This window comes from Ailuropoda melanoleuca, chromosome 7, assembly GCF_002007445.2.
Source record: "Ailuropoda melanoleuca isolate Jingjing chromosome 7, ASM200744v2, whole genome shotgun sequence".
In the NCBI taxonomy this organism is placed as follows: Eukaryota; Metazoa; Chordata; class Mammalia; order Carnivora; family Ursidae; genus Ailuropoda; species Ailuropoda melanoleuca.
Window position 1 is genome coordinate 65714982 of NC_048224.1, and position 26515 is coordinate 65741496.

General features: G+C 44.8%; 1 protein-coding gene across 12 annotated transcripts in view; it reads right to left on the minus strand.

Moving 5' to 3' along the window:
• The window catches only part of SPATA13 (spermatogenesis associated 13), a 328178-nt gene that overhangs the window by 15922 nt on the left and 285741 nt on the right, over positions 1–26515 (minus strand). For 10 of the 12 annotated variants that reach the window (XM_034664992.1, XM_034664989.1, XM_034664988.1 and 7 more), the window contains 3 exons: positions 3094–3230; positions 1519–1698; positions 986–1171 (listed from right to left, as the gene is read on the minus strand). In XM_034664992.1, coding sequence (XP_034520883.1) covers positions 986–1171; positions 1519–1698; positions 3094–3230 — 503 coding nt within the window. Of the gene's footprint in view, positions 1–985; positions 1172–1518; positions 1699–3093; positions 3231–16522; positions 16821–20418; positions 20444–26515 lie in introns of those variants that run through there. The other 2 variants (XM_011226801.3, XM_034664996.1) reach the window with 2 other exon arrangements.

Here is a 26515-nt window from a genome sequence, read left to right on the forward strand (position 1 = left end):
TGTAATTACACAGCCTAAGCAGACTGGCTGAGAAAATACATACTGCTGACTATTCGGAATGAACTTTAACAGAAAGACAATGTAAAGGATCAAAATACAGGCTCTAGGGCACACTGGCTTAAATACCAGCCCCACCACTTTCCCTGCTATGTGCCTCAGTTCCCTCACCTGTAATGGGGGAGGGGGGCAGTAAAAGGACCAGCTGATGAGAGCGTTTGTAGGAGTTAATCCAGGTCGAAGTCAAAGCTCAACAATCATTAGCCATCACTTATTTTCTTAAAATGGCACTTTAAAGAAACTCCCTTAATTAGGCACAAGGAACAAGAGGGTTACATCAATAAGCTAAACATCGCTAATCTTCATGGGGCCAGTTAATCCGATTCCAAAATGGGCACCTGTCTAGCTCCAGCTTGCCTTCAGTGCTGAATGTTAGCAGCCGAGCTGAGAGTGCAGAACTCAGCCTTCACAGCCAGGGCAGCGGAATGAGGGGACGGGGCCAACACCAGTGTAGTGTCAGGCTTACACAGAACCCACAGAGACAAAGAATATCGTGGGGGAAACAGAACTTACTGCACAGAATACCATGACATTGCAGAACATGGCCTTGGATGTCACTAGGTAAAACTGATTTTCTTTTGGTCTGCGAGTCAGTGATTTGGATGTAACGGGATTGTAAACGGTGGCAGACCTTTGTAAAATCAAGTGGGTTTCACTGAAAGGGTGTGGCCTCCTCTGAAAGTCCTTCACTGAATAATCTTGGGAGGTCAGTCCTCAGAGAGGTAGTTGCAAGTGCCCAGAAACGAAAACTGACGACAACAGAGAGCCCCTGATGCTCACCTGGGCGGACAAGTGTTGAATGGGGGCGGGGTCTGTGCAGGGACCACATGGGCGGAAAAGGGCAAGAAGGGTGGGCTACAGAAGAGTACGTAAGATGAGGGTCCGACTGAGGACAACCTTGGGGAGGCCGCAGGGTCCCGGGTCTCACCTCACAGATGTCCTTGAGGTGCTTGATGTACACCCGCTCCGTGTTCATGATCTCCTGGATGACATTGGTCCTCATCTGGTGCTTGCTCTCCGAGTGTTTGTGGCGGTTCTTGCCGGCATCCTCCTCCAGCTCCTCGCCCTGGGTGCTGCTGGAATTCTCCGACGGCTCTTCCTGATTGACACGCAACTGTGGGCCACGCACGGGTGACAAGTGACTTGGGGGAAGGCGGTACCAGAAGCAGGCGGAAGGCCCCCTGGTTTCCACTTCTCTACTCGGTCAGGAAGGCAGCCTGGCCCGAGGCTAAGTCTTCATGTATCGGCAGGGCCACTGCTCCAACCACGGCAGCAATGCCAAACAACTAGTTGACCGTGGTTGAAATGTTTCCTTCAATCCAGTCTAATTTCTGAAAGCTTTCATTACAACGATCACAAAGAAGTGAACCTGTATCGAGTGGGCTTGAGCCCGACGCCACAATTGTACCCCTCCCCCACAGATCGTCATGAGAAGGGTTTTTGTAAGCGCCACACACTTACTCTGACAAAGCTTGCGGGAAACCAGGCTTCCTTGTCCTCATTCCGGCCCCACCACCAGTCCTTGTTAGAGGCTTCCAGAACCTGGATGACATCTCCTGCCTTGAAGCCCAGCTCCTGGTCGTCCATGGTCACGTGGTCCCATAGGGCTTCCGCGCAGACCACACTGCCATCGCTGATCAGCTGCAATGGGGACACGTGCTCAGTGCAAAACCAGGCGGGCGGAAGGGCAAGGGGCATGCCGTGCACTCTCCCAGGGGGCACGGACATCTTCTACCTGACACTTGCACATACTGTTGGCTTGGGGTCAATCCTTAGCGTTTGACTGTTACACAAAATGAGTTTCCATATCAGGAAAAACAAAATCAGGTAGGTGTCTCTCTATGCTCTTAAAGGAAATCTCAAATCTACATTTTTTTAAAGAAAGTATAAAAATGGCTCACTCATCTATATGTCAGTTATCTAATGAATGTGAGTATCTGGATTATTCACCCCCAAAATGGTTTCTGAGCAGACAACACGGAGCCAGGCCTCTAATGCTTATGCGTATACCTTACCGCAAGACCCTCACGACCTCACCTAAAACTTACTCTTTAGACTTCATTCACAGTCTGAATAAACTTTTAATCTAACTTTATAGTCTACAACCATTAAAAGAGAACACAGCCTTATCTCCAGATATTGAACAGCTAATGTAAAAAGGAAAGGACAGACACGGCTCGTCTGACAGTCAGCCACAGGGGTGGATGGCTGCGGGTGCCCGCAGCAGCCAGAGACATCATCATATTCTAGAGCGACAACAGGTGCTACTAACGGAGATGCTAACTCACTGAGAACTGACACCCCACATGCTCTCATCAGGAACGCAGAAAGCTAGGAAGTGCCTTCTGGAAAGATTTCCATAGAAAGGGCTGAAGATGCACCGTGGTGCAAAGAACACCAGATTTGCAGTGAGAAATATGTGGTTAATTTCAGCTCTGCCATTTACTAGCAAATGACACAGCCTCTTCGTTTCAGGGTGTTTACTAAAATATGGTTAATAATTGTAATATGCACCTCTTAGATTGGCTGTGAGATCTTTCTGAGATAATGTTAGGAAGAGCAATTCGTAAACTGAAAAGTGCTATGCAAACATCACGTAGCAGTCACCACTCTTATCGCTTAGAGCGGTGAGTGAGCTTTAGTTATCTGGAAAATTTGGTCACATAAACTGTCCTCGAAAATGCTAGAATGTCAGAGTTCTAGGTTTTAGAATATGTTTGGTAAGAAATAATCAAGAGGGGCCACCAGGGTGGCTCTGTCAGCTAGGCGTCCAGCTCTTGATTTCAGCTCAGGTCATGATCTCAGGGTTATGGAATCAAGCCCCATGTTGGCTCCATGCTCAATGGGGAGTCTGCTTGAGATTCTCTCCCTCTGCCCTCCCCCCACTCGTGCTTGCTCTCTCTCTCTCTCTAATAAATAAATCTTTTTTAAAAAAGAGAAAAAAAGAAAGAATCAAGAAGGGCAAAGTCTATAGTGATTCGGCACCCTGAAGATTGAGTCTCCAAGATTCGCCACTGTTGAGTGTGATTCCAGTACCTCGTTGATGGCCAGCTGCTCCCCGCCTGGCTGTAGGTATCTGGGGTTGGCCTGACAGAGGTCTTCATAGCTATAGTCCTCCTCACTGCCGTTGTCATCCACTAAGGCAGCAGACTCAGTGCCTCCATCTGAAGAAACTAAAAAAGAAATGGCATGGTTTATGGTTAAAAGGACACAGCTAACAGAAAAAAATTTTAATGACAAAATAAATGACCTCTGAGAACATACCCCCAGGGGAAGCAATCATTTGTGTCTTACCCAGAATAAGAAATCATTAGAAAATTCCTACAGATCTATCAATCCAAAGGTAGCAGTTCTGTGAGGAGCCGGTGTTGAGTGTCACAGTAAGTGGGAAGGAGAGCATCTCAGAGGATACCGCCAAAGTTAACACACAGCATTATTTTGCTGTGCAGGATACTGAGTAAACCACGTGATTCGGCTGGCAATTTGTGCTCCGCAGTGGACATAAAATATATAAATGCAGATCATATTTCTAAGTCCTGTGCTGATAAGCTTGAGGAGATAAAGAAAATGAAAATATAATCATTTTTAAGAAGTGTCTGGGGGCGCCCGGGTGGCTCAGTCGTTAAGCGTCTGCCTTCGGCTCAGGGCGTGATCCCAGAGTCCTGGGATCAAGCCCCACATCAGGTTCCTCTGCTAGGAGCCTGCTTCTTCCTCTCCCACTCCCCCTGCTTGTGTTCCTCCTTTCACTGGCTGTCTGTCAAATAAATAAATAAAATCTTTAAAAAAAAAAAAAAGAAAAAGCGTTCTGCTTCCATCTTTCACCTGCAAGGCAGTTGTGCTACTAAAATCAAAAGGTGTTGATAGTGTCCTAAGTGGAAACATGTAGTCATTCTCTCCAGGTGTCCGTAACATGAAAAGGTTGAACTTATGAAACCAAGGTTAGGAATGACAGAGCACCTTTGCCTAAAAAGAGAAAGATCTTCTTTTTTAAACTTTCTCTTTTTTAAAAAAGATTTTATTTATTTACTTATTTTAGAGAGAGAGAGCACAAGTAGGCAGAGTAGCAGGTAGAGGGAGAGGGAAAAGCAGACTTCCCGCTGAGTAGGGAGCCCAATGCGGGGATCGATCCCAGGACCCTGGAATCATGACCCGAGCCGAAGGCAGCCGCTTAACCAACTGAGCCACCCAGGGGTCCCAAGAGAAAGATCTTCTAAGGATGGGTATAGCGTTTTGGACTGCCCACCTCAGCATTCAGATTTCTCTTTTTCCTGGGACAGTGGGCTATTCTCACCAAGGCTAATCTGTCATCCAGTAGAGGGAATTATAAAAAGAAGAACATCCCTTGTGAAGAAGACAGAGAAAGCCTTCATAGTAGTAGCTGGCTTGTTAAGATACTTGAGATGGCTCTTGATTGAGAACAAAATGTGGCTCAATCTGAAGCCCACGGTATATGGACATCCACCCATCCAATGGAAGATGAGACTTGAAAAGTAAGGTAGGGGGTGCGGGTGCCTCAAGGGTCTACAGTAAGCAGTGGGGCGGCTCCCTCAGCATTCTGAGTAGGAAGAGACAGGTGTTAGAAGACAAGCCCCCTGACACCACAGAACAGGTTCTAAAGTCCCAGAGCCCGGTCTGAATTCTAGCCCTGCCCCTCTAGAGGAACGGGACCCAGCAACTTCCTCTCTCTGAGCTTCCTCCTTCTGCTGTAGAAACTATTTTCTTTCTCTTTGGAGGATGAGGTGAGGTGATGTGTGTCAACTTCCTACCTAGACTCATGCTTGGGACTCACTAAGAGGGTTTTGTGATGATGGCAGTACATGTGGTGGAAGCCGGGCTGGAGAAGAAGGACTCTGCCACAGTAGCATGAGGGACGGGCTGGGGGTGCTCCCTGTATCTCCGTAGTTTCCTTTTCTTGGCTTGAATTCATCATCGTAATTATAGTCCTGTCTGTGCACAGTGAGGAAAACTTAAGAACCTGACACGTGTAATATGATCCTAGAGCTAATTTTCACGGTATTGATCAATGCCCATTGTTGCCTATCTTTTTCAATAGTTATCATTGCTTTAGTGTAAGAATTCTAGGCTCAGTTTACAGAGTGTGTTGCTTTAATTTTTTTTTAATTTTTTTTTTAGAGAGGGAGCATGTGTGCAAATAGAGTGGGGGAGGGGCAGAGGGTGAGGGAGGCAGAGAATCTTAAGCAGACTCCATGCCCAGCACAGAGCCTGAGGTGGGGCTCGATCTCGTGACCCTGAGATCATGACCTGAGCCAAAATACAGAGCCAGATGCTTAACCAACTGAGCCACCCAGGTGCCCCTGGAATGTGTTTCTTTTAAAAAGTTGTTCACAACAGCAGCCTGGCTGAAGTGACAGGAGGGAAGCCATGGGGCCTGGTACGCAGAACTCGGGGCCATGGTCTGGGACTGGAGGGGTCTGTGGAGTACCTGAAATGCAGCTAGCACCAGATGGAATGGGCTGCAAATGTAAAAGGCATGTCAGATTTTGAAGACTTAACACAAAATAAAGAATAGAAATATCTATTTAGTTGAGAAATATTTAGAAATATTTAGTTGAGAAAGAACACCTGTTCCCTGAGGGTAATTACTAGCAGATTTGCAAGTCCTGAGCAGACAGCACTCTCCCACTGCGATCTCAAACGGCCTTCATCCTTCCCAGCACACTGGCTTCTTCTTTTTCTTTTTTTTTTAATATTTTTTATTAAGATTTTATTTATTTATTTGTTAGAGAGAGAGTACGCACAAGCAGGGGGAGCAGCAGGCAGAGGGAGAGGGAGAAGCAGGCTCCCCGCTGAGCAGGGAGCCTGATGCAGGGCTCGATCCCAGGACCCTGGAACCATGACCCGAGCTGAAGGCAGACACTTAACAGACTGAGCCACCCAGACGTCCCCACACTGTCTTCTTTGACTTTGTTTTCTTGTTAATTCTACCAGTAACCTGGGATTTTCCAAATCATCATTGACTACATCCTCTCAGTTACTCTGTTGTCAGCTCGACCTGCACAAACACCACCCTTGAATTTCAGTTCCCCTCGCCACTCCCCTGGTGCGAGACCTTGCCACTGTCTCCAACTAAACCCCTGTCTCCTCAGTCTCATTCAGGGAAGATCAGGGCCTGCATCTGAGGGGAGTACGTCCAAGTGAGCTGCCTCAAGGATGAACGGATGCAGGGGCGGGATGTCCCTGGGCCTGACCACAAAGTCTAGAAGCAAATGGAAGCTCTCCAGACCCTTGGCACTGCCTGGCAGACCCCTAGCTTGCTGCCTGATTCACCGTGGAAGAGAGGCAGCGCCCAGCTCACGGCAGTGCAGGTGGTCCAGGTGAGGGATGTGCAGGCAGGAGGGCAGCAGGGAGCCAGCTGCGGACATGCTTGTGCATGTGAGTGTGTGTCCGTGCCCAGTGGGAGGCGATGCCATACAGCAGGGCCTTCTGTCTCAAGGGGCTTCCCTCTGGAGTGCGATGCTGGTGCTGTGTCTGTTGCCCGAAGCTGGGGCGTTTGAGTGGGGACTGGAGAAAGGCCGCCTTATCTGAGAAGTGTGCATGAGCTGTGGAAGAGCCTGAGTACCGTGGGGTACTTCGGCCTCCTGTGCTGAGGTCACCCAGGCTACGGCACTTTCCTGGTGTGTGTGTACTTGGGGGAGAGGGGGTGGAGGGAGAAAGTCTTAAGCAAGCAAATATAAACTTTTTGTAGATGCACGAGTCTTTCTTACTAGATTACAAAAAACAAAAACAAAAACAAATCACTAAAGCGCCAAGCCTTCTCTAACCAGAGACCTTGGAGCAGCTAGCTGCTAGACCACCATGTCCAACAGCTACCAGCAGCTGAAATGTTGCCATGCTCCTGCGTAAGGAAGATACACGCAAATGCTTGGTCTTTAAGGGGGCGCAAAGCGGCAGGAATCTGCAGATGTCAGCCAACACTGATCTGGCACAGCCTGTCCCCAAAGGCATCTGCCCTATCATTTTTCAGCCATGACTGCTGAGCCAAAAGGAGGGAAACACAAGAAAAGAAAGGTACCTAGGCCTCCTGCCCACAGCAAAGCCCTGAAAACGACACTTTTTCCCTCGAATACCCACTGAACACGGTTTTCCAGGGAGAAGTCCTTACCATCTGATCTGGCTGTTGCTATGAAAATCAGCGAGGGGGAGAAAAAAAGCCAGTGGGGATAACACACAAACTCACAATTTACAGGAATCTAATGAGAAAGGGATTCCGTGGGAAAAATGCTGAACCTCCATGGGAGGAACGAAGTTGTCTGGAAATCAGGACCTTCATCTATTGAATGATCTTCTGAGCTGCTATTACAAACACTCAGAAAACTATCTCTGGTTGAGCTGCACCATGAGAAAGGTCTCCATAGTGTGGATTAATGTTTACTAATCACGGCAGAAACAAGACGGCTCTAGGGCTGGGTGGGGTCAGCTCTCTTAGTCTTCGAGTGGGTAAGTGAGGTTGGGCAGGAGGCCTGCGGTGAAAGCCTGAGGAATGCGGAGTAAAAATACCTGGGCAAATACCCTAGCTTTACTGACTGTCGCTAAATGACCTCGGCGCCAGTTGCTTATCCTCTTCCAACCTCAGTTTTCCCGTCTGTAAAATGGGAGTAAGTTTACACGTTTTGTCTATTCAGAGGTCATTCTTTTTCTTCTGCTTCGCACGTCCCACGTCCAACTCATCAGCAAATCCTGACTCTCCCTTGAGAATGCTCCAGAATATGGCCCGTTCTCACTGTTCTCCCACCTCTCCACCCGGGTCACTCCAGTCCCTCCCCGCTAGCTGTGATTCTCCTCGAAGTAGCCAGAGCTGTCCTGTCACTCCACTGCTCCAAACCATCCAGGGGAGAAAGGCCAAGACCCTGAAGACGCCCCCCCTCCCCCCGCCACCCACCGCAAACACACTCTGAACTTCCCAGCCCTGTCATCAGCTCTGGCTCTGATGGCTGCTCACTTCCTAGCCCAGCTCTCCCTCCTCGGGGGTCGCTGTTCCCTGCACCTGATATCCTCCCCAAGCACACAGGACTCAGGCCAGTCCCTCCCTGACCAGTTCGCTCAAAATCACCCCTCTCTCCACCCTGCTCTTCCTTCCTGATTCCTTTTTCTCCATTGCATCTCTGACCATCTAATGTACTTTGTGTGCTGTCTGTCTCTCCAGCTAAAATGCAAACTACATAAAGGGAGTGGTTTTGTCAGTTTTGCTCTTAACTGTATTTCTAGTACCTGGACCTCACCTGACACACACAGGCACTTACTAAGTATTCGCTGGATGGATAGCTGGAAATACAACCAACACACAGTCCAAGAGCAGGGCTTTGGGTCAGACAGACATGATTTCAACTAACAGCGCTGCATAAAAATGGTTATTGGGGGGCGCCTGGGTGGCACAGCGGTTAAGCGTCTGCCTTCAGCTCAGGGCGTGATCCCGGCGTTATGGGATCGAGCCCCACATCAGGCTCTTCTGCTATGAGCCTGCTTCTTCCTCTCCCACTCCCCCTGCTTGTGTTCCCTCTCTCGCTGGCTGTCTCTATCTCTGTCTAATAAATAAATAAAATCTTTAAAAAAAATGGTTATTGGTGTTTTGTTTGTTTATTAGTAGTTCGAGTCCTTGGTCAAGTTTCTTTCTCAATTTTTCATCTGCCAAGTTGTCAAATATAGATAGTAATAGCCATCGCACGGGGTCCTTTGTAAGTCCTCAACAAGTGACTTACTGTTACAATACTGTGAACCTCCAGTGAAATGATGACACATAAAAGCACTCTGATTAAACTGAAAAACATTACAGAAATGCAAGACGATTTCCCCCGGCATCACAATGTGCCAGGCACAGAGCTGTTGCTTTGCGTGACTCGGCTCATGGCTCATAGAATCCTCACGGCAGTGCTATGTGGTGGGTACTGCTGGTTTCCCCAACTTCCAGACGAGTAAAATGACACCCCGATAGGACACAGCGTATGCGGCAGAGGTCAAGCCAATGTCATCAACTCCTCCCCACTGGCGCTGCTGCCTCTGCCAGGACTACCCTTGTATTAGTGATAAGACAAAAACGACTGGACAGCTATCAAAAGTGGCTTACCACCCCAATCTTAGTACCGCTACAGCATTCTGGAGCATAGCAGTGTTCACCCATCCCCTGTTCCTCTTGCCTCCCGTTTTTCTTCCTACTCCTGAGCCCGGGTCCCAACTGGGTCTGTAATGATCTGATTTTCTATTTTATCCTTTTCCCTTCACGATTTTAAAGTCCCTTCTAAGTTGATGATTCCTCGTGTCTCTGTCCTATAATTTGCACATATTTGATGGAGCTGGGGTTTTCGATGTCTGCTATCTAGAGGGGAGAGATTTTAGTGCTACAGTCTGAGGCTGCCTCCGTGCCTATGCACTGCTTTACATGTGTGTTTCCCTTCGGAGACCATAGCTTCCTTTGGGAAAGGGACAGAGTCTATTTCTGTATCCCTGGTACCTAGCATAATACCTGGCAGAGAAAAGGCACTCAAAACATTGTCTTTTAACTGAACCGCAAATTGCTGATGAGTAAACTAAGGTTCCAAGAATTTTAACTATTTAACAGGGCTACACAGTGCTGGGTCCAAGGCAGGATGCACACGGCAGTCTTCCTGCTAGCCGTCCCCACCGGGCTCCCTGCCAGCCATCCTACAGCTCACTTCCAAGGTAAACTGGTTTTCTTCTGTGCCTTTTCTTTCTTTCTTTTTTTAAGTATCGTTGACACATGCGGTTCCTTAAGTTTGAGGTGTGCCACGGGGTTTGACAACACTGTGCTATGTTCACAACTGGAGCTCCTGTCTGTTCCCACAGGACACTATTACAATATCATTGACTGTATTCCTTAGGCTGTGTCTTTTATTCCCGAGACTTATCCAAGGTGAACGTCGTAAAACACCAGTTTCATCCTTTTCACTAAAAACTACATCGCAGTTACCAATTGCACCCTGACAAAATTCTCTCCCACAGCAGATCAAGGCCCTCTGTAATCCGACCCCGCTCTACGTAGCAGATCTCTCCCACTGTGTGCTGAAGCCCCATCCCCTCTGCAGGGCAGGCCTCTGCACAAACAGCAGGTCTGCGCCACTGGCCACGCCGCCTGATCACTTCCTCACTACGTGAGGGTAGTCCATTTAACTGAGGGTAGTCTCATTTAACGTAATGGCCTCAAAATCTTCAGTTGTAGAGTAAGGTCAGTCATGGTGACTTTCTTTGGGAGAATTTTGCAAGATGTGGAGCTATGATAAATTCTCAAAATGTACTTCAGCAAAATTTGGACAAATGAATATATTCTAATAATAAAAAGTAAATTTAATGTCTCCTTTCTTCCTTTCTACTGTGGTAAAAAAAAACAAAAAACAAAAAAAAAACCCAAAACATTAAATTAACCATCTTAGCCAATTTTAAGTGTACAGTTCAATAGTGTTGTGTATTTGCATGGTTGTGAACAGATCTCCAGAACTTTTTCATCTTGCAAAACAGAAACCCTATACCCATGAAACACTAACTCTCCCTCCCTCCTTACCCCTTTCCCTGGCAGCCACCCTCCTACTTTCTGTTTCTATGATTTGGACTACTTTAGACACTTCACTCTAAGTGGGATCATACAGCATTTGTCCTTTTGTCACTGGCTTATTTCACTAAGCATCATGTCCTCGGGGCTCCTCTGTGTAGCATGTTGTCGGAATTTCCTCCCTTTTAAAGGTGGAATAATATTCCGTTGTACGCACACTGTGTTTTCTATATCTATTCATCTCTGCATGTATCTGGGTTGCTCCCCGCTCTTGGCCATGAGGCGTAATGCTGCAGTGAACATGGGTGCACACATCTCTTCGAGACCCTGCTTTGAATTCTTGGGGATATATTCCACCCAGAAGTGGGACTGCTGGCTTATATGGTAATTCTATTTTAACTTTCTGAGGAACCTCCATTCTGTTTTCCACCGTGGCTGTCCCACTGTATATGCTCACCAACAACACACAGGGTTCCAATTTCTCCACATCCTCACCAAATGTATTTCTTCTGTTGAATACATAGGTGCGGAAAGGCCATTTTTGAAAACAATCTTGGAAACATGAAGCAAAGATTGTTGCGGATTAAAATCACTTTTAAAATCCCCCAAAGCCCTCGATCAATAATATGAAAGCAGATACGGTGTGTTCTCTTTCCATAGCACTTCTTAAAGCTGCACTTAAGCCTGACAAGAACATCCTTTACCATCTAAAAGCTCTGCATACCGACTTTTAGCACATACCTCTGGCTCGGGCCAATTCTGAAACAACACACCTTTTTAAATACGTAGGAATATTCTAAATCTGTATAAAACGAATTTTTAAATTAAATTTTTAAATTTAATTTTGAATTGTCAGAGTTAGCGTCCTACTGGAAAGGCTGTTGTTCCCTGGCGGTCTCCTGGGCACTGCACTTAGGCCACCTGCTTCCTGTGGCACCCCCTGACTAGCCTTGTGCCTTCCACAGTCATACCTTCAGATTCAGCTCTGAGTTCTCCTCTCTCCAGATCCCTGCTTACTTTCTGAATGAACTGGTCACCTCCCCAGGCCACAGCCGCCATCCGAGGACGACTCCCCAGGCCACATTTGCAGCCTGGCCAGATGTGGCTTTAGGAACAACTGGAGAGAGCCACACATCCATAGAGCACAGACTATTTTTAAGTCAGCAGGACCACTGCAAACACAGTCAGACATAATATAACTAGAGATGACCTAAGTTTTTTTGTTTTTTTAAAGAAAGGCCAACAGTAAACAGCTTCCACATTCCTAAGGGAAACATTCCTCAGGGAAACAACAGACATTCTTCTGTCTGGACTTACATTTTGCATCAGTGAAGGGATGAAACCTGGCCACACACTCCAAAGGTGAATTTTTATGACAGGAAATATCGAACATCACCAACAATGGAAAACTTTATTTTATAACATGTGCCAAAGGATAAGAACTTCCTAAAGGAGTCTGATTTACGCACGCAGAAAACAGGCCCATGTCCTGGTGGGAGTTTTTCTCAGGACACAAAACACGTCTATTTCCCATTTGGCTTATTTTTGCATGTTTAGGGGCTTTTGAGCAGAGAGATGAATTTCAAAAGCACTGGTCTGGGAGTCTAGAGACCTTGGTGTGGGTCCCAGCAAGGCCACACGGAAAAAGACCCTGAGCTCCCTGAATTTTCTCTTTCTCATCTGCAACCAAGAAAAATGGCTCCTCTCTTCTATGTCTCACGCGTCCACCGGGAGTGCCAGTGACAGGGTGCATGTGGACGTGTTTTGTTGAATAAAAGGAAGGTAAGAACGAACACAGTGGGCTTCCCCATCAGCCACCTGACGTGAAGGTCATCCGGAAGTCAGCTGTTGTCACGATGCGCCGCACCCCAAGCAGCCCTCTTCCCGCTGCCGCCGGGGCAGATCCCTGTGGGGACTTCCCCTCACCTAACCTGGCTGATCGCAGGGGAATTCCTACACTTAGAATAATCTGTTCAAAACATATATTTTAGAAAACCTCCTGCTGGTCACTCAGACTTCCTCAGGTTCGAGATAAGCGTGTCTTGCTTCCCATCTTAAAAACGGAAATAGCAAACACAGGGGAGGGAGGCAGGCCGGCAGCTTGGGCTCAGGGCAGTGAGCGGCTCTCACAGAGCCACTGCTTCAGAGGCCGAAACCCTGACCACCCAGAACCACTCTCGAGCCATGGAGATGCACAGAGAGGGGACGAACCTGGTTCCGGGGTTCAAAACATGGGACACTACTTCCTCTTTGGTGGTTTCCCACGCACCCTGCGTGGATGGCGGCCAATCGCTTGGGGAAGGTTTAGAATAAACATTCCTGCCCTATGCTGGACCACGGAAGAAAGTGCTCAAGGAGAGTGGGGATGTTTGCTGAGAATCCGTTTTCAAAAGCACGCCAAGTGATTCTGATGCCTGGCTAGCTGTGGGAACCATGAGACTTTAAGACCAAACTTACTTAAACCACCTGCATGGATTTGTTCTAGGATGGATGGATTCTGTTGCCTGTCCACGCAGCACGTCACTATTTGGGGAGCAATGGACCCTGATCTCATTGGTGAAAACCTCTGCTTCAGCTGCTTTGTACCACCGAGTGTTCCCTATATTAACCAAAAGGACAAAATCCCTTCGTCCATGCTAACCTCTCCACATGGAGCAACATTCTCATGTAAACAGCCGATCAAATTCGGCCTCATCGACTTTGAGGCAGCGTGGCTCCCACTTCTTGGTGATGGGTTCCATGACTTTTTGGCTCTCCTCCCTGTGACTCCCTGACCCCCTGCGGCAACAACCTCCATCTCTGATGTTCTAGAAGCATGGTAGGGCTTACCACTTTTAAAATATTCATATCTATATTGTTATATTTTAGCTGTTTAACTACAATATTCTGGTTAGCTGTTCATGTACCTATCTCTTTATATCTGCCCCCAACCCTCTCCCAAGGAAAAGAACTTTCTTAGGGAAAAGAAACATGCTTACTAGTCAGTGGCACTTGATTGGGTGAAAGGCTTGAATGAGGAGCTTTCATATCTAGAATTTAAAATGTTACCGTCAGGAAAGTCACTATTATGCCTAATCTAGACTTGCAAACCATTTCCCATAAGTAGTACTTGAGCCTTTTAAACATATTAACAATAGGATCAGAAAGGGTCCTAGATATGGACGAGCTAGCCTTCACTGATAACCTTTTACGGTGTCCATGGGTCTTCTGAAAATAATCCTCCCAGCATATAGCTTTCCATCTGGACCTGACAGGGCCACGGCTGACTTCTGCTGCCCGGAGTGGTTGGTGATGGGAATGAGTTACATCACAACTGAGCCTCATTTACACCAAACCCCTGACAGTAGAGCTTGTTTCTACAAATGGTTTAATGAGTTTTGTTTTAAACTACCTCTGAATCATCTTCCCAGAACCTGCCTACAGCTGGGTCACACATATTCTACTGCTTGTGCTCATCTACCAAACAGGTATTCAGAGCCCTCGGATACCAGGGTTTGGTACCCCACGACAACACCCCTAAGGTCTCCCCCTCACTCTTTCCTGGGAGCACACTGGCTGGAGAGACCTGTTTCCTCCCGCTCTGGAAGTTTGCCCTCCATCCCATCTCCAACTCAGACATGGGATTTAGGTTCTGGGTTTCTCAGTGTCTTGCCATAAACCCTCAGGTTTTACCTTTGGTTTGTCCCTTGGTGTCCTCTTAACAAGCTGCTTGGGTGTCTGGTTCTGACCATGGGTCTGTCCTGGGCTCCTCTCCCCACCTTGGCTACCCAACCCCCCCCCCACGGCTCTCTGGGCTGGGTCTCACCACCCCTCGCTGCTCCTGATGGCTGCTTCTTGGCTGGCTGCGCAAATCCTGAGCAAGAACCTGTCTGGTTTCACCACATCCCTGGAATGAACTCTTAGTGTGCACCAGGCACTGCACTAAACACTTAACATAAATCATCTCGGTCAAGCCTCGTAAGCGTCTTGGAATTATTACTGTCCGTTTATAGAGGAGGAAATTGTGGCTCAAAAAGGTTAAGACTAACTGTTCCCAAGTGGTGGGGCTGGAATTCAAACCCAGGTCCGTTTGGCTCCAAAGCAATCCTGCTGCACACCTGCCTCAGCCCTGCCCTCACTTAGCTCCCAGGGACAGGACCACAGCCTGACGGGCCATCCTCCCCGGGGCCCACCCTCCCCCTGCCTGTCCCTGGCTTGTGCTTCCTCCGGAGAGAAGGGCCATCAGGCTGTCCCTCAGGGTCCCCCAGCCCCTCCCCTACCTCCCACCCCACCTAATCAGGGTACTCAAATAAAATAGAACCCACAATTTAGCGAACTCAGTACTTTATCTTATGCTGGCATATCATTTAAAGTTCACTAAATACTGTGTTTACTGTCATTTCCATTATATATATATATATGCTTAGTATAGCGAGTATATGAAAAAGTCTTTGGAACACACTGAACCAGTAAACCTTCAGAGCCGGAAAAGAGAAGATTCCTACAGAACCAGCCTTCCCAGTTAAAGAGAGTTCCTTCCTTTTCCTTCTAGCCAGGCTCATCAAAGGAACAGAGCCACCTGTGGAGGCAGGGCAGAAGCAGGGGAGCCCTAACGGAACACAGGGAGGGGAGAGGAGCACAAAGCCTTGCACGGAAGATTCTGCTATGCTGTGTCTCTTCAGCTACATCGAGAGCATTCCACTCACAGCCAGAGGCTGGGTCAGGCTTCCCTCGGCCTTTGCAAGAGTGTGGGAAGAAAGACTGGGAATCTTGCCCAGGGAGTGGAGGAATGCTGAAAGGAGGAGTAGCAGGACAGCGGGGGGCTCCCATCGCTGCCCGCCTGGCCGCCTCTGCTCTCCCACGCACTGGCGTGGCTGGCTCGGCTGTAATAAACACGCAGATCCACCCATTGGTGCTCAGGATGAGTGGGGCAGCCAGCACCCCTCTGTCCTCCATTCCAGCCCCATCTGTCCGCAGCAGACAATAGGATCATGGTACCCAGTTACTGAAGTGGACAAGCACAGCCACTTGAGAGGCAGGCCTATGCTCCGAATGCAGTTATCAGTGGGCAACTTTTTAGTGAAACGGAGTACACACTGGTCTTGTTTTTTCAATCTGCCAGACACAGAAGCCATAACCACATCCCTGTCTGCTCTCGGCCAACACAGAAAACCAATCAAAACAAGGAAGAAGCACAAACTCTAAGCTGTATTGCCCCAGTGAGGCCCAAGGCAGCCTTCAAGCTGTCAACGGCAATTCTCATTCATTTCAGTCTGTTACTGGCATTGATTTAAGGCAAAAACAGAGACAAGACTTTTAAAAAGCATCCTATTGTATCCACGTTGTAGCAGTTGGCTAAAATTCTTCCTGTGAAGTTTTTTTCTTACTCCTTTTAAAGAATACATGGATCACAATCTATAACTTTTTAGGGTGAGAACACCACACTTCCTTCACATTTAAGTAGGAACTACCTTAGTTGACAACACTCACAAAAATACTGAAAAGTAAGAGGGAGAACAGTGCAGTAACCAAATACAGGGCAATATCACTTTTGAAAACAGTAAACAGTCTTTTTCAGAAATCAGCTGAGAGCCTAACATACCCCAAAATAGCAAGGAACATTTTTATATACAGCCCAACAATAAACTCTTGTATAAAAGAATTTCATGTAACAGAAGCAAACACCAGCACAATAAAAACCAGACCCATAACTCATACAGGATGCTTGCTTCTTGTTTTCTATTTCACACGAAACGAATAGCTATACCATAAACAAAGCCAATTTCCTTGATTTACTGTACCCACAACTAAAAGTACCCTCAGGACACTGTACTAGGATGAATGAGCTTTCCCAGACACACTTTGGCTGACAAGAAGCAGCAAAGAGAAAGCACCGTAACTTGTAAGGAAACGGAGTGGAATCAGCAACATTGCAGTGATATAATAATTCATTCTGTGCACACATACCCATGTGAAGGCTTTCCAGACTCCAAAATCTTGCTATTTCCCCTCTAGCTACCATCCTTCTCTTTGAAAAACAGCCACATTCAGAGCAGGACCGGGGTGTGACTGAGCATCGCGGAGAATCACACAGGCGCTCAGCTACGGAAACTGCAGAAATCGCTTATTCACTGCTTTGACGCTGTGTGCACTCCCGGCCAGAGCCTGCTTAGAGGCGGGCAGCTCGCTCACTGCTCAGAGCCACTAGGGTTCGCAGCTCCAGCCGTCCCAGGGACGTCAGGGAGGAAATTCTAAACTCAAGAAGCAAAGCCTCCACGTACCAAACCCAAACACACTCACAAGCGTATCAGGTGTGGTCAAGAGCCTTCGACGAAGGCGGGAGAAATGTGTTTGCTGCTTGTAATTACAATCCCAAAGGCTGAGTTAGACTTTCAGAGAGCTTTTTAAAAGGTATCTATTTCACAGAGGAAAAAGCAGAGAGGTTGCTCAGTTCAAAAACAGAATTAGGATTTCATGACAAAAATCTTAGTTATCTTAATTGTAAATTTACGAAATCACCTTACACCTTAAAGAAAGGATTTTGTTCAAAAAATATATATGTATATATGTGAACACTCTACTGTATGAAAGTAGTATGAAAGGAGTACATCTGTCTTTCACTATATAAAGTGTATATCGTCTATAACGAAGAGAATTGCTGTTTTTTAAAAGAATCTCTCTGGACAACATACTTCCCCCATACTCTTCACTACTTTCCAAGTTCTGTGCGATGAGCAAGGCTTCCTTTAAATATTGTGAAACAACGATCATTAACAAACTACGCTTCCTACAATTTCTTCATGACAGGAAGACATTGCCTTTTTAACTTTATGAACGAGACAGAATATATGCAAAGTAGCGAACACATGGTCATCCCTCAATAAACCGTGGTTAAAACAGTAACAGTACCAATTAGTAAATGCATGTTTTACACTGATGGGACTCAGACCACCTGGGTTCAAAAGAGGCTCTACCAAACAACATTAGGAAAAGTTTCTAAGTCTCTAGGGATCTCAATTTCTGGTCTGTAGAATGGGTATGACCGGGGCACCAATAATCCTCTGACGGTTATTGAGAACATATTAAAAAGTATTTAGAATGATACTGGCACTTCATCAGAGATTAATAAACATCACCAATCAGGTTGCCCCAACTTCAAAAGACCCAAGGTCCATAAAACGGTGATAGTTCCCACAAGATTCACAGCATGAACTCACTAGACAACACTGCATGATTAGCTATATTACCCATGTTGACCATGTACTATATTGTAGACCGTTCTTAAGTATTTGTGGCTATTTCTATTGACTTGATGCATCCTACCCTTAAATCCAGCTAAAGAAAGTTTTCTCAAGAACTCACAGCTTTAGTAATCCACAACAAAGGTGAAATGCAGTGAACATACACACTCACACAGTCACACTCACAACACCAGATCAGCTTCAAATTTTTCCCTTTGCAAGTATTTTTTAAAATGATTTAAGAGAGTCAAACTTTTTAAATGATTAGTAAAATAGCTCATTCAAAAGGGGCCCATCTCTTCTTTAAAAAGGTGGTACTAAATTAAATTATGAACCCAAAAGACCCCTTGAAATTGTTTTTCAGAACAGACTCTATAAGGTAACGTTTCCTATATGCCACAGGGAATACTAGTTGCAGAATATGGTCCATGCAATAAGTCTACCTCTAGGAAATGCACAAGGATACATTGGTGCCCACAGGCTCCCATAAATCCAAATAATGACACCTGTGTAACACTAAGATAGAATTTCCCAATCTTATTGGGTCACAAAACTCTCTTTTTTTATAGTAATGCATATTACTACTCCCAAAGAAAGCGTGTTAGGGCCTTGCTACTCGGGGTGTGGTCCATGGACCGATCCATAGCACTGGCACGACCTGGCAGCTGGTTAGAGGTGAAGACTCTCAGTCCCCACCCACATATGGAGAATCAGAACCTATATTTTAACAAGGTCTAGGGCATTCAAATACACATTCGGGTTTGAGAAGTAATGTCTATGCAATTCAAGAAACTCTCTCCTCTGAGGCAATATCGTGAATGCTAGTATGCCTTGTAAAAATCAATTCAGAAACTAATGAAGACCATGGAATGAATGTATAGATGTGGTTTTAGTTAGAATAATGAGGTGAAATGCTAACTACTGAGATACAGAGCAGTGAAAAGTTGGAACTGATTCTGATGGGTATCCCTTAATTTCAGCAGGAGGCTAATAAAATCCAGAGTGTTTTCATTTTCTTAAATTTGGGGTTCATCTGTCTGCTTGGTTGGTTAAAATTGCAAGTTGTCAAAAAGAAAAAGATCTCCTTGCCACATTTCCTTGGTATTGTCCTAAGGGTTTGTTTGCTCACTTTCACTTTTCACTGGCCGCTGGTACACTGGACGGCTCTTATAACCCAAGGACTTTTTTCCAAACCCAGAGATAGGGTCAAGGCACTACACTAAGAGCCTTGGGAGTTTAGGATCTTAAATCAAAGTCATTTACTAAGTAAACTTACTTTACTGCAAACCCAAAACAAAACAAAGATAAAAAGAAGGAAAAAAGTAAACAAATAAAAACTGTGTTTAAATGAGGCATCTTATCAAAGGATACTGACCCACCAACCTTTCTAAGATATTTTTGGAAGAAGAAACACAGAGGTTTGACTTTCAGCTTAAATTTATTTTTTTTTAGTAATTAAAGCCTATATTTACAAGATCAATAAGAATACTATAACAAAGACCTTAAGCATAGTTGAAAAGAGTCTTAAACTCCACCCCCGCCCCAACACACATATTAATCTATTCTCCTTGGATATGACACCACTACATTACATGATCAGGACTGGGAATTACAAACATTGATTACTGGCAACCCTGAAAGGATTAAGTAAGGGATCAGTCCCACAGGAGAGGAGAGAAATTCAAATTGTATCCTAATATCAAATATTTAAAAATCAATGAAAATAAAGTAAACGTTGAAAACACATGGAATGTTATGATGATTTTTATTATATAGATTTAGAAATTAAGGTGATTTTTGGCAAAGTGGTCCTAAGACCCATAAATATTTACACACATCTATATGGAAAGGAAACGCCATAAAACAACTGGGGTAAGTTAGTAGTGATACCTCAAACTCAAATCAGTGGTCATCTCTACTTCTCCAGGACTGTTTCTTGAGATTGACTAGGAGGTCATTAAGGTTCTACTTAGGTCTGAATTTCTGAGATCTTATTTTAAATACAATATGGTATTAATTTTCTTATATGACCACCTTCTGCTTTGTGCAGAAAAATGACCAGCGTTGGTTTTCTGCTCAAAGTTTCCCAGCTGCTGCAGCAACCTTTCCTGCAAGGTGGAGAGGTGTCCTTAGCCTAGGAATATCCTAGCAACTTTATGTCCCCGCTAGGTGTAGACATGGCCCCATTACCAAGAGCTACAGGACAGGCACAAGATAGGAGAAGACCCAAGAGGACAGAGTAATACTATTCTTCAGCACAACAATACTATCAGTTTTAGAAAATGGGCTCAAGGATGGGTACCACATCACCACGAATGGAGGAAGTCCCTCCATCTGGCAGGACTGAGCTACAGTACAAACTTCCATTTGAGCAACAACTACCCAGAATCAAGAGTAATGCAGATGTGTTCTTTTTTTTTTTTTTTTAAAGATGTTATTTATTTATTTGAAAGAGAAAGAGAAAGCAGGAGCAGAGGGAGGGGCAGAGGGAGAGAGAGAAGTAGATTCCCCGCTGAGGCAGGGCTCATCCCAGGACCCTGGGATCATGACCTGAGCTGAAGGCAGATGCTTAACCTACCGACCCACCCCAGTGCCCCCGCAGCATGTGTTCTGTGTACTCACTTGTCTCCATTGCTGATACGGGGCCGCAGGTCCTAAAGCTGGAATGGGGGATTCCTTAATAGGAACTAATTTGCTACATTTACTATCAGTTATTCAAACCAATGCTCCCTTGTCCACTAGCATAAATAACAGTATCCAGAATGATCCTTTTATTCTGAATGGATTAAAAGCAAGCCATATTATTCATCTAAAGACCAGTTACGCTATTTTCCAGAGAAACATAAGAAAACATAACCAATTTCTGAAACTTGTATATATCATGTCTTCATTCAACATAATATAGAACATAACATTTTCTAGAACATACTGATGTCTAGCTGTAGACCGTTTTAGTACGCTGCCTGCTCATGTATGGCTGACGCAGGCTCAATTTAGGTCTTTCTGAAACATCCCTCAGCAGCCGGCTCCTCACCACAGAAGGGGAGGACCCAGGCACACAGAGCACACAGGAAGTGGAGCCCGAGTTATAAGAAGCTGCTGGGTGAGAACCACCCAGCACACATTTGAAGATACAGAGGATGTAAATGTGCCTCTCTTTGCGTCTTCAAAGCTACTGCTTTTCAATCTGTGGTAACGCAGACTTGAACACACAAGATGATGGAAAATTTTCTCAGTGGCTTAAATAAACCCTCCCATTTGCCCTTACTCCATGCCCCAACCTCTCCAAAGAAGACACTGTTTCTGGTCCCTGTTTATCACAATGTTTAGACTAATTCAAAAACAAATAAAAATTGTCCTTTAAAAGAAAAGGTAAGGTCTTCATTTTAAGACCTCTGCTTCTCCCATCTTCTGTAAACAGCATATGTTTTTTCACCCTCTTGGACCTAGTATGTATTTCACGTCTGTTCAGTATTTATATATTTGTCTTTGCATCCTTAAGACTGGGCAGGTTTCAAACATAACAAGAACAAAATAGGTATTGGGTGAATTTCCCTTTCTTCTTTTGTTTTAATTAGAGGCAATTATTAGGGCATGGTCTTAAAAGCTGACACACAGGTATACTTTTGTGCACATAAAAAAAAAAATCATTTGGTCTTTTGTGATGGACAAGCACAGCGCCTGCAAGACAGGGGGTGGAAGGGAAGCAATCTGGGCTTCCAAGTCAGCCAGATCTGGTCTCAATGTCAGCTACGCTACTTACAACTGAAATCTTGCTTAACTGAGTGAGGAAAAAGGTCTAGGTAATTTTAAGCCTTGTCGGATTCATCTTTGAGAACCGTAACATGGACAGAGTGCCGGCACTGTGTGGCTGTTGGCCAGGTGCTTAGATCTCTTGGCTCTCCTTCCGTGACTTGGAATATTCTATCTTCTACTTTTAAAATCCAATTTCTGAAACTTGTATTGGACACAAGATATTATCAAGACTTTTTACTTTTTTTTTAATTCTAGAAAGATTTGAACAAATCCATGTTTTTTAGAATTAATAATGTTTGAACTTAATGTTAAGATGGTAACAATTTCAAGAGTTTGCTGGAAAAAGGTGAAAAACTTTGTTATTTTTCTGAGACAGACTAAAACATTGCTTCTTTTTTTTAAAAAATCCTGATTATAGGCAGTAATAAGGCATGAAATACCAGCACAGCTCAAACTCCTGTTGGAGCTAACAGCATCTCTGATGCTTGCAGACATTACGGTCCAAGGCACTGATGTCCGTGTTTGTAATACTTGTTCCTGTATACGGAATAATTTCTAAATTCCTCTGACTGTGGAATCCACACTGTCTCACAGCACAGTCAGAACCAAGTGATTTTAATGTGCTCAGGGTTAGCAGGCAGGAAAACATTTTTCCTGCAAGTACGTGCCTAAAGACAAGTGAACTGAGTCATCCTCTTTCACAAATAAATACAAGCAATTCCTTGGTAATAGAGTATAAAAGCAGGATGGGAAGGGAGAAGAGAACTAGACCAGACTCATGACGTCCACGTCTGACAGCCAAAACTCGCTATCACCAATTCTTCAACCTGCTTTCCCAAGAATTGCTACTATCACTCTCAGCAGGTGCTAAGCAAGCAAGATCTGATTTTGTATTTTCTCTCTAATTCATTATTAAAAGAAAATTTTTGAAAACCAGGCACAGGAAGAGATAATCCAAACAATAAGAGATGAGACAAAAAGGTTTTATGGCATGGTTATAGTAACTTAAAGGCATCACACACGCCTTAACACTTGCTATTGTGTTTCTTTTTTTGTTTTAACAAAAAAACTTGGTGGAGTCTCTAAGTGATACTTTGAAACATCCTTAGATAACACCTAAAATCTTGGGTCAAGAGAAGCAACAGAAAAAAATTCTTTCTAGGTTTTTCTTTTGCTAATAACCTGAGTGTATGCATTTTAAATTTGCTTAACCTATATTTGGATAATAATTAAACAGAATATTGTTCCATAAAGACTCCTAGTGCTCTAGGGCTTTACTCATCTGATTAAGTGACTTGTCTAAGGTTAAACTGCTGCTTAGTGAAGTTAAATAAGTAACTCAGAACTCTGGCTGTAAACATGGCCCACTGGTCCTCACTACTTGTCCCCTGTGTGACAAATACATCCCTCTGGTTCTTTGCCCAAATGATAGCTAATACTTGCTACACATTTACTGTGCACCACATCATTCTCACACATCAGTGGGATGCAGAACATTAATATTTCCTTTTACAAAAGAGGACATTAAGACTCTGAGGTTAAGGTCACAGAGCTAGCAAAGAGGATTAGTATTCAATTCTGGTTTTTGACCCAAAGATCTGTCAATGAGAACATTAACTTTCATAACAGTAATTAGAATAACGAATTAGAAATAGGATCAACAACAACAAACTAAGGCAAAAGGGAAAAATGTATTTTCTTTGTTTTGACCAGGTAAAAGAATAAATCTAAAGTGTTTTAATAAATTTATGAACTTTATCACATGACTTAACAAAAAAAAATTGCTTCAGTAATTTCTTACAACTTATTTAATTGAAGAATCAAGAATTAAAATGGCATAAACTCTTCTGGTTAAATTTCCTCCACCTCCTTAATGTTGGGGTATTATTTCATAACCCTAAATCAAGGAATGGAACTTTTTGATGCATACTTAATATTACTATTTCTTTCAAAAACATTTAGTAAAAATAAACACAGATGCACCTGTATCAATGAGCTTTCAGATACTTTAAAGCCAAAAGAATTTTTTAATAAGGTAGCAAGACAAGAGTTTTTTAATTAGCTCTAACATTTAAGGGAAAGGAGAAACAAAATTGATAAAACACCTCTGTACTAAAACTTAAAGTCCTGACTTCCCCCACAGCCTTGCAGCCACCCTCGCACTGCATTCTGGCCTCCCAGTGAACTCAAGCTGCCTTTGCCAATCAAGGTCAACACTGACCTCCTTGCTGCTAAACCAATGTGTATCTTTCAGAGTGCCCACCTTCACGCTGGATACATCTGACATTGCTAACCACTCTGTCCCTGAAGCCAGGCTTCCTCTGACATCTGGCACACCACTTACCAGTCTGGCCACTCCTTTCCTATCTTCTTTGTGGATTTTGTTTTCCTTTACTGGTCCCCAAATGTGGCTGACCCTCTTTTAACTTTTCACATACACCCTGGATGATAACACTGCTTCCAATAGCTTTAAGAACAACCATTCATTTGCTGAGGACTTTCGAGTCTTTACTTCTCTCCTGGGTCTTCCTCCTCGATACTGGACTATTATGATGAAGGGCACAGTGAGAATATCTCCCCTTGGCTGTCCCACCTGTGCCTCCAATACAACATGACTGGAACAGAACGAAGCCCCCCAACTCATGCGCTTTTCTCTAATACTCCCCATCACCCAGGCACCTGGTTTTCAGCACCCAAAATATCCAATTGTCTTGACCTCCAAGTTTTCATTTCTCTAGGACTATGGTCATGTTCTCCCTCTCTCAATCTCTCTCTTTTTTAAGATTATTTATTTTGAGAGAGAGCATGAGCATGCAGGTGGGGAGAGACAGAGGGAGAGAGAGAGAGTCTTAAGTCTTAAGCGCAGAGGCCAATGCAGGGCTTGATCTCAGGACCCGGAGATCATGACCTGAACCAAAACCAAGAGTCAGAGGCTTAACTGACCACACCACTCAGGCACCTCAACTATGGTCATGTTCTTAGATCAGGGCTCCGTTCACTTTATTTAGCAACAGACTCTTCCTGTGTCCAGGAAGGACACAATCTAGCCAGCCATGTCTCTAAAATACAAATCTGATCACTTCATTCCACTTATAACCCTACTGTGGCTCTAGCTGCCCCCAGGCTAGTCTAATCCCCTCACCTGGAAGCCCAGAATTGGCAGGCTCCTTACCTCTGATCTCTGGTCTAGACTCATCTCTCAACACACCAATCCTTCCCTCACCTCCTCCTGCTACAGCCAGGGGGCTGAAGGGGTTCTCCCACAAGTGCAGTAGGACTGCCTGAAAGTCCTAAGTCAAAAACATCACACCTGCATTTATGCCATAAATGTCTTAACTTAAAGCATATAAAACTTTGATGGGTTCATCTTTGTTATCGCCAAGGACCAGAGGTCCATGTATGATCATCTGACTGGAATTCTGCATTCTTTCTTACCTAGGTCACACCAGAATGTGTCAACTGTGATTTCCAGTTCCTGTTTCTTCCAAGTACAATAATAACCAGAGATAACTTGTGAAGCATTCTGAGTAAAGATGCCTGGATTTTTCATTTTTTCTTTTTTTACAGCTATCAATTCTCATCTAATTGGACAGAAAATAATTTTTTGGCAATTTACCTTTGTTGAATTTCTACAAAGTATTGAGCTTAGTTTTCATAGATGTCTCTTCAGTCTTACATCCCATTTGTTTGTATATCTAAGTAAGGGCTACAATAATAAATACAGCTGCCATAAAGGGGTTTGAAGGCATGCCCTTGACTCCTGGTAGGGCTACAACTCAAGCAGTACGGAATAAGTAGCCTACTATAGTATGCGCTCAGCATGCTGCAGGCATCAGTCGGCACGTGCCGGACACCTGGAATCTGAGAGGCCTGCGGATGGGGGAAGAAAGCTTCTCTTGGGCAACCCTAACCTCAGTTTCTCAAATGTGCCCTCCTTTGCTCTGGCTTCCACCCTTTGCTTATGCTGTTCCCTCTACCTAGAATACACCTTCCCCTAACAAACCTAATCTAACTGCCACTCGCCCTTCGTGCTGTCACCTGCGAGACTCCCTGAGCCCAGCAAACTCCTAGAAGCCTGTGCCTATCAACTTTATCTTTTAGAAACTAGCTAACCAATTGCTGGAACAGGAAAAGAAACATTTGGAGGATGACCTTCCCCCAGCCCCAAGCAGGACTACATCTGCGCAGATGAAAGTGCCCCACAGTAACCTCAGCTTCGTTATGTTAAAATCCCTGCCCTGGGAGGGGCGTAAGCTTCATTAGTATTACGCACAATATATGTATGGGCATGTTTTCTGAGTGTGCACGTGCAACTTTATGCCTGTCCATTACATGCAAGGATGAAGTCTCCCCCTTTGAATATTCATCCCAAACCCCAAGAGAAAGGAGCCTGCACACCCCTTTGGGGAGGCATGGCTTTGGAAATTACCCTGTGTTCTCCTTATTTACTATAAATAAAGATGACCTTGTGAGGCCACTCCACCCTTGGTAGTAGGTCTATTTCTCAGCAAGGAGCGGACCCACATTGGTCCAGTAACAAATTCTCAGGGTGGATGTCATTTTCTCCAGGACGTCTTGGGACTCCCCAGATCTGATTTGCATGCGCTCCCTTCACCCTGAGCTCCTTTATCCTTGCAATGGCTTTCCAAGTCCCTAAACCACACTGGAGGCTTGTAAGAACAGTCTCTGGCTTCCTCAGGACCACTAGGCCTCCAGGATAGTGCCTAACTCATAACAGGGTAGCAATACAGGTATATACACAACATCACATATATTTATTAAGTGGGTCAATACAAATGAGGGATCTCCTAAACCAAGAGCATATTAAAAGCCCAGCTCTGAGAGTTTCAGAGCACCTTGGGCATTTCCTGAAATATCACTGTTTGATTATGTCACAATGGCATATCCTGTATCACTTACCAATAATATTAGTCATATCAACTGCATAATAAGGCTGAATAAA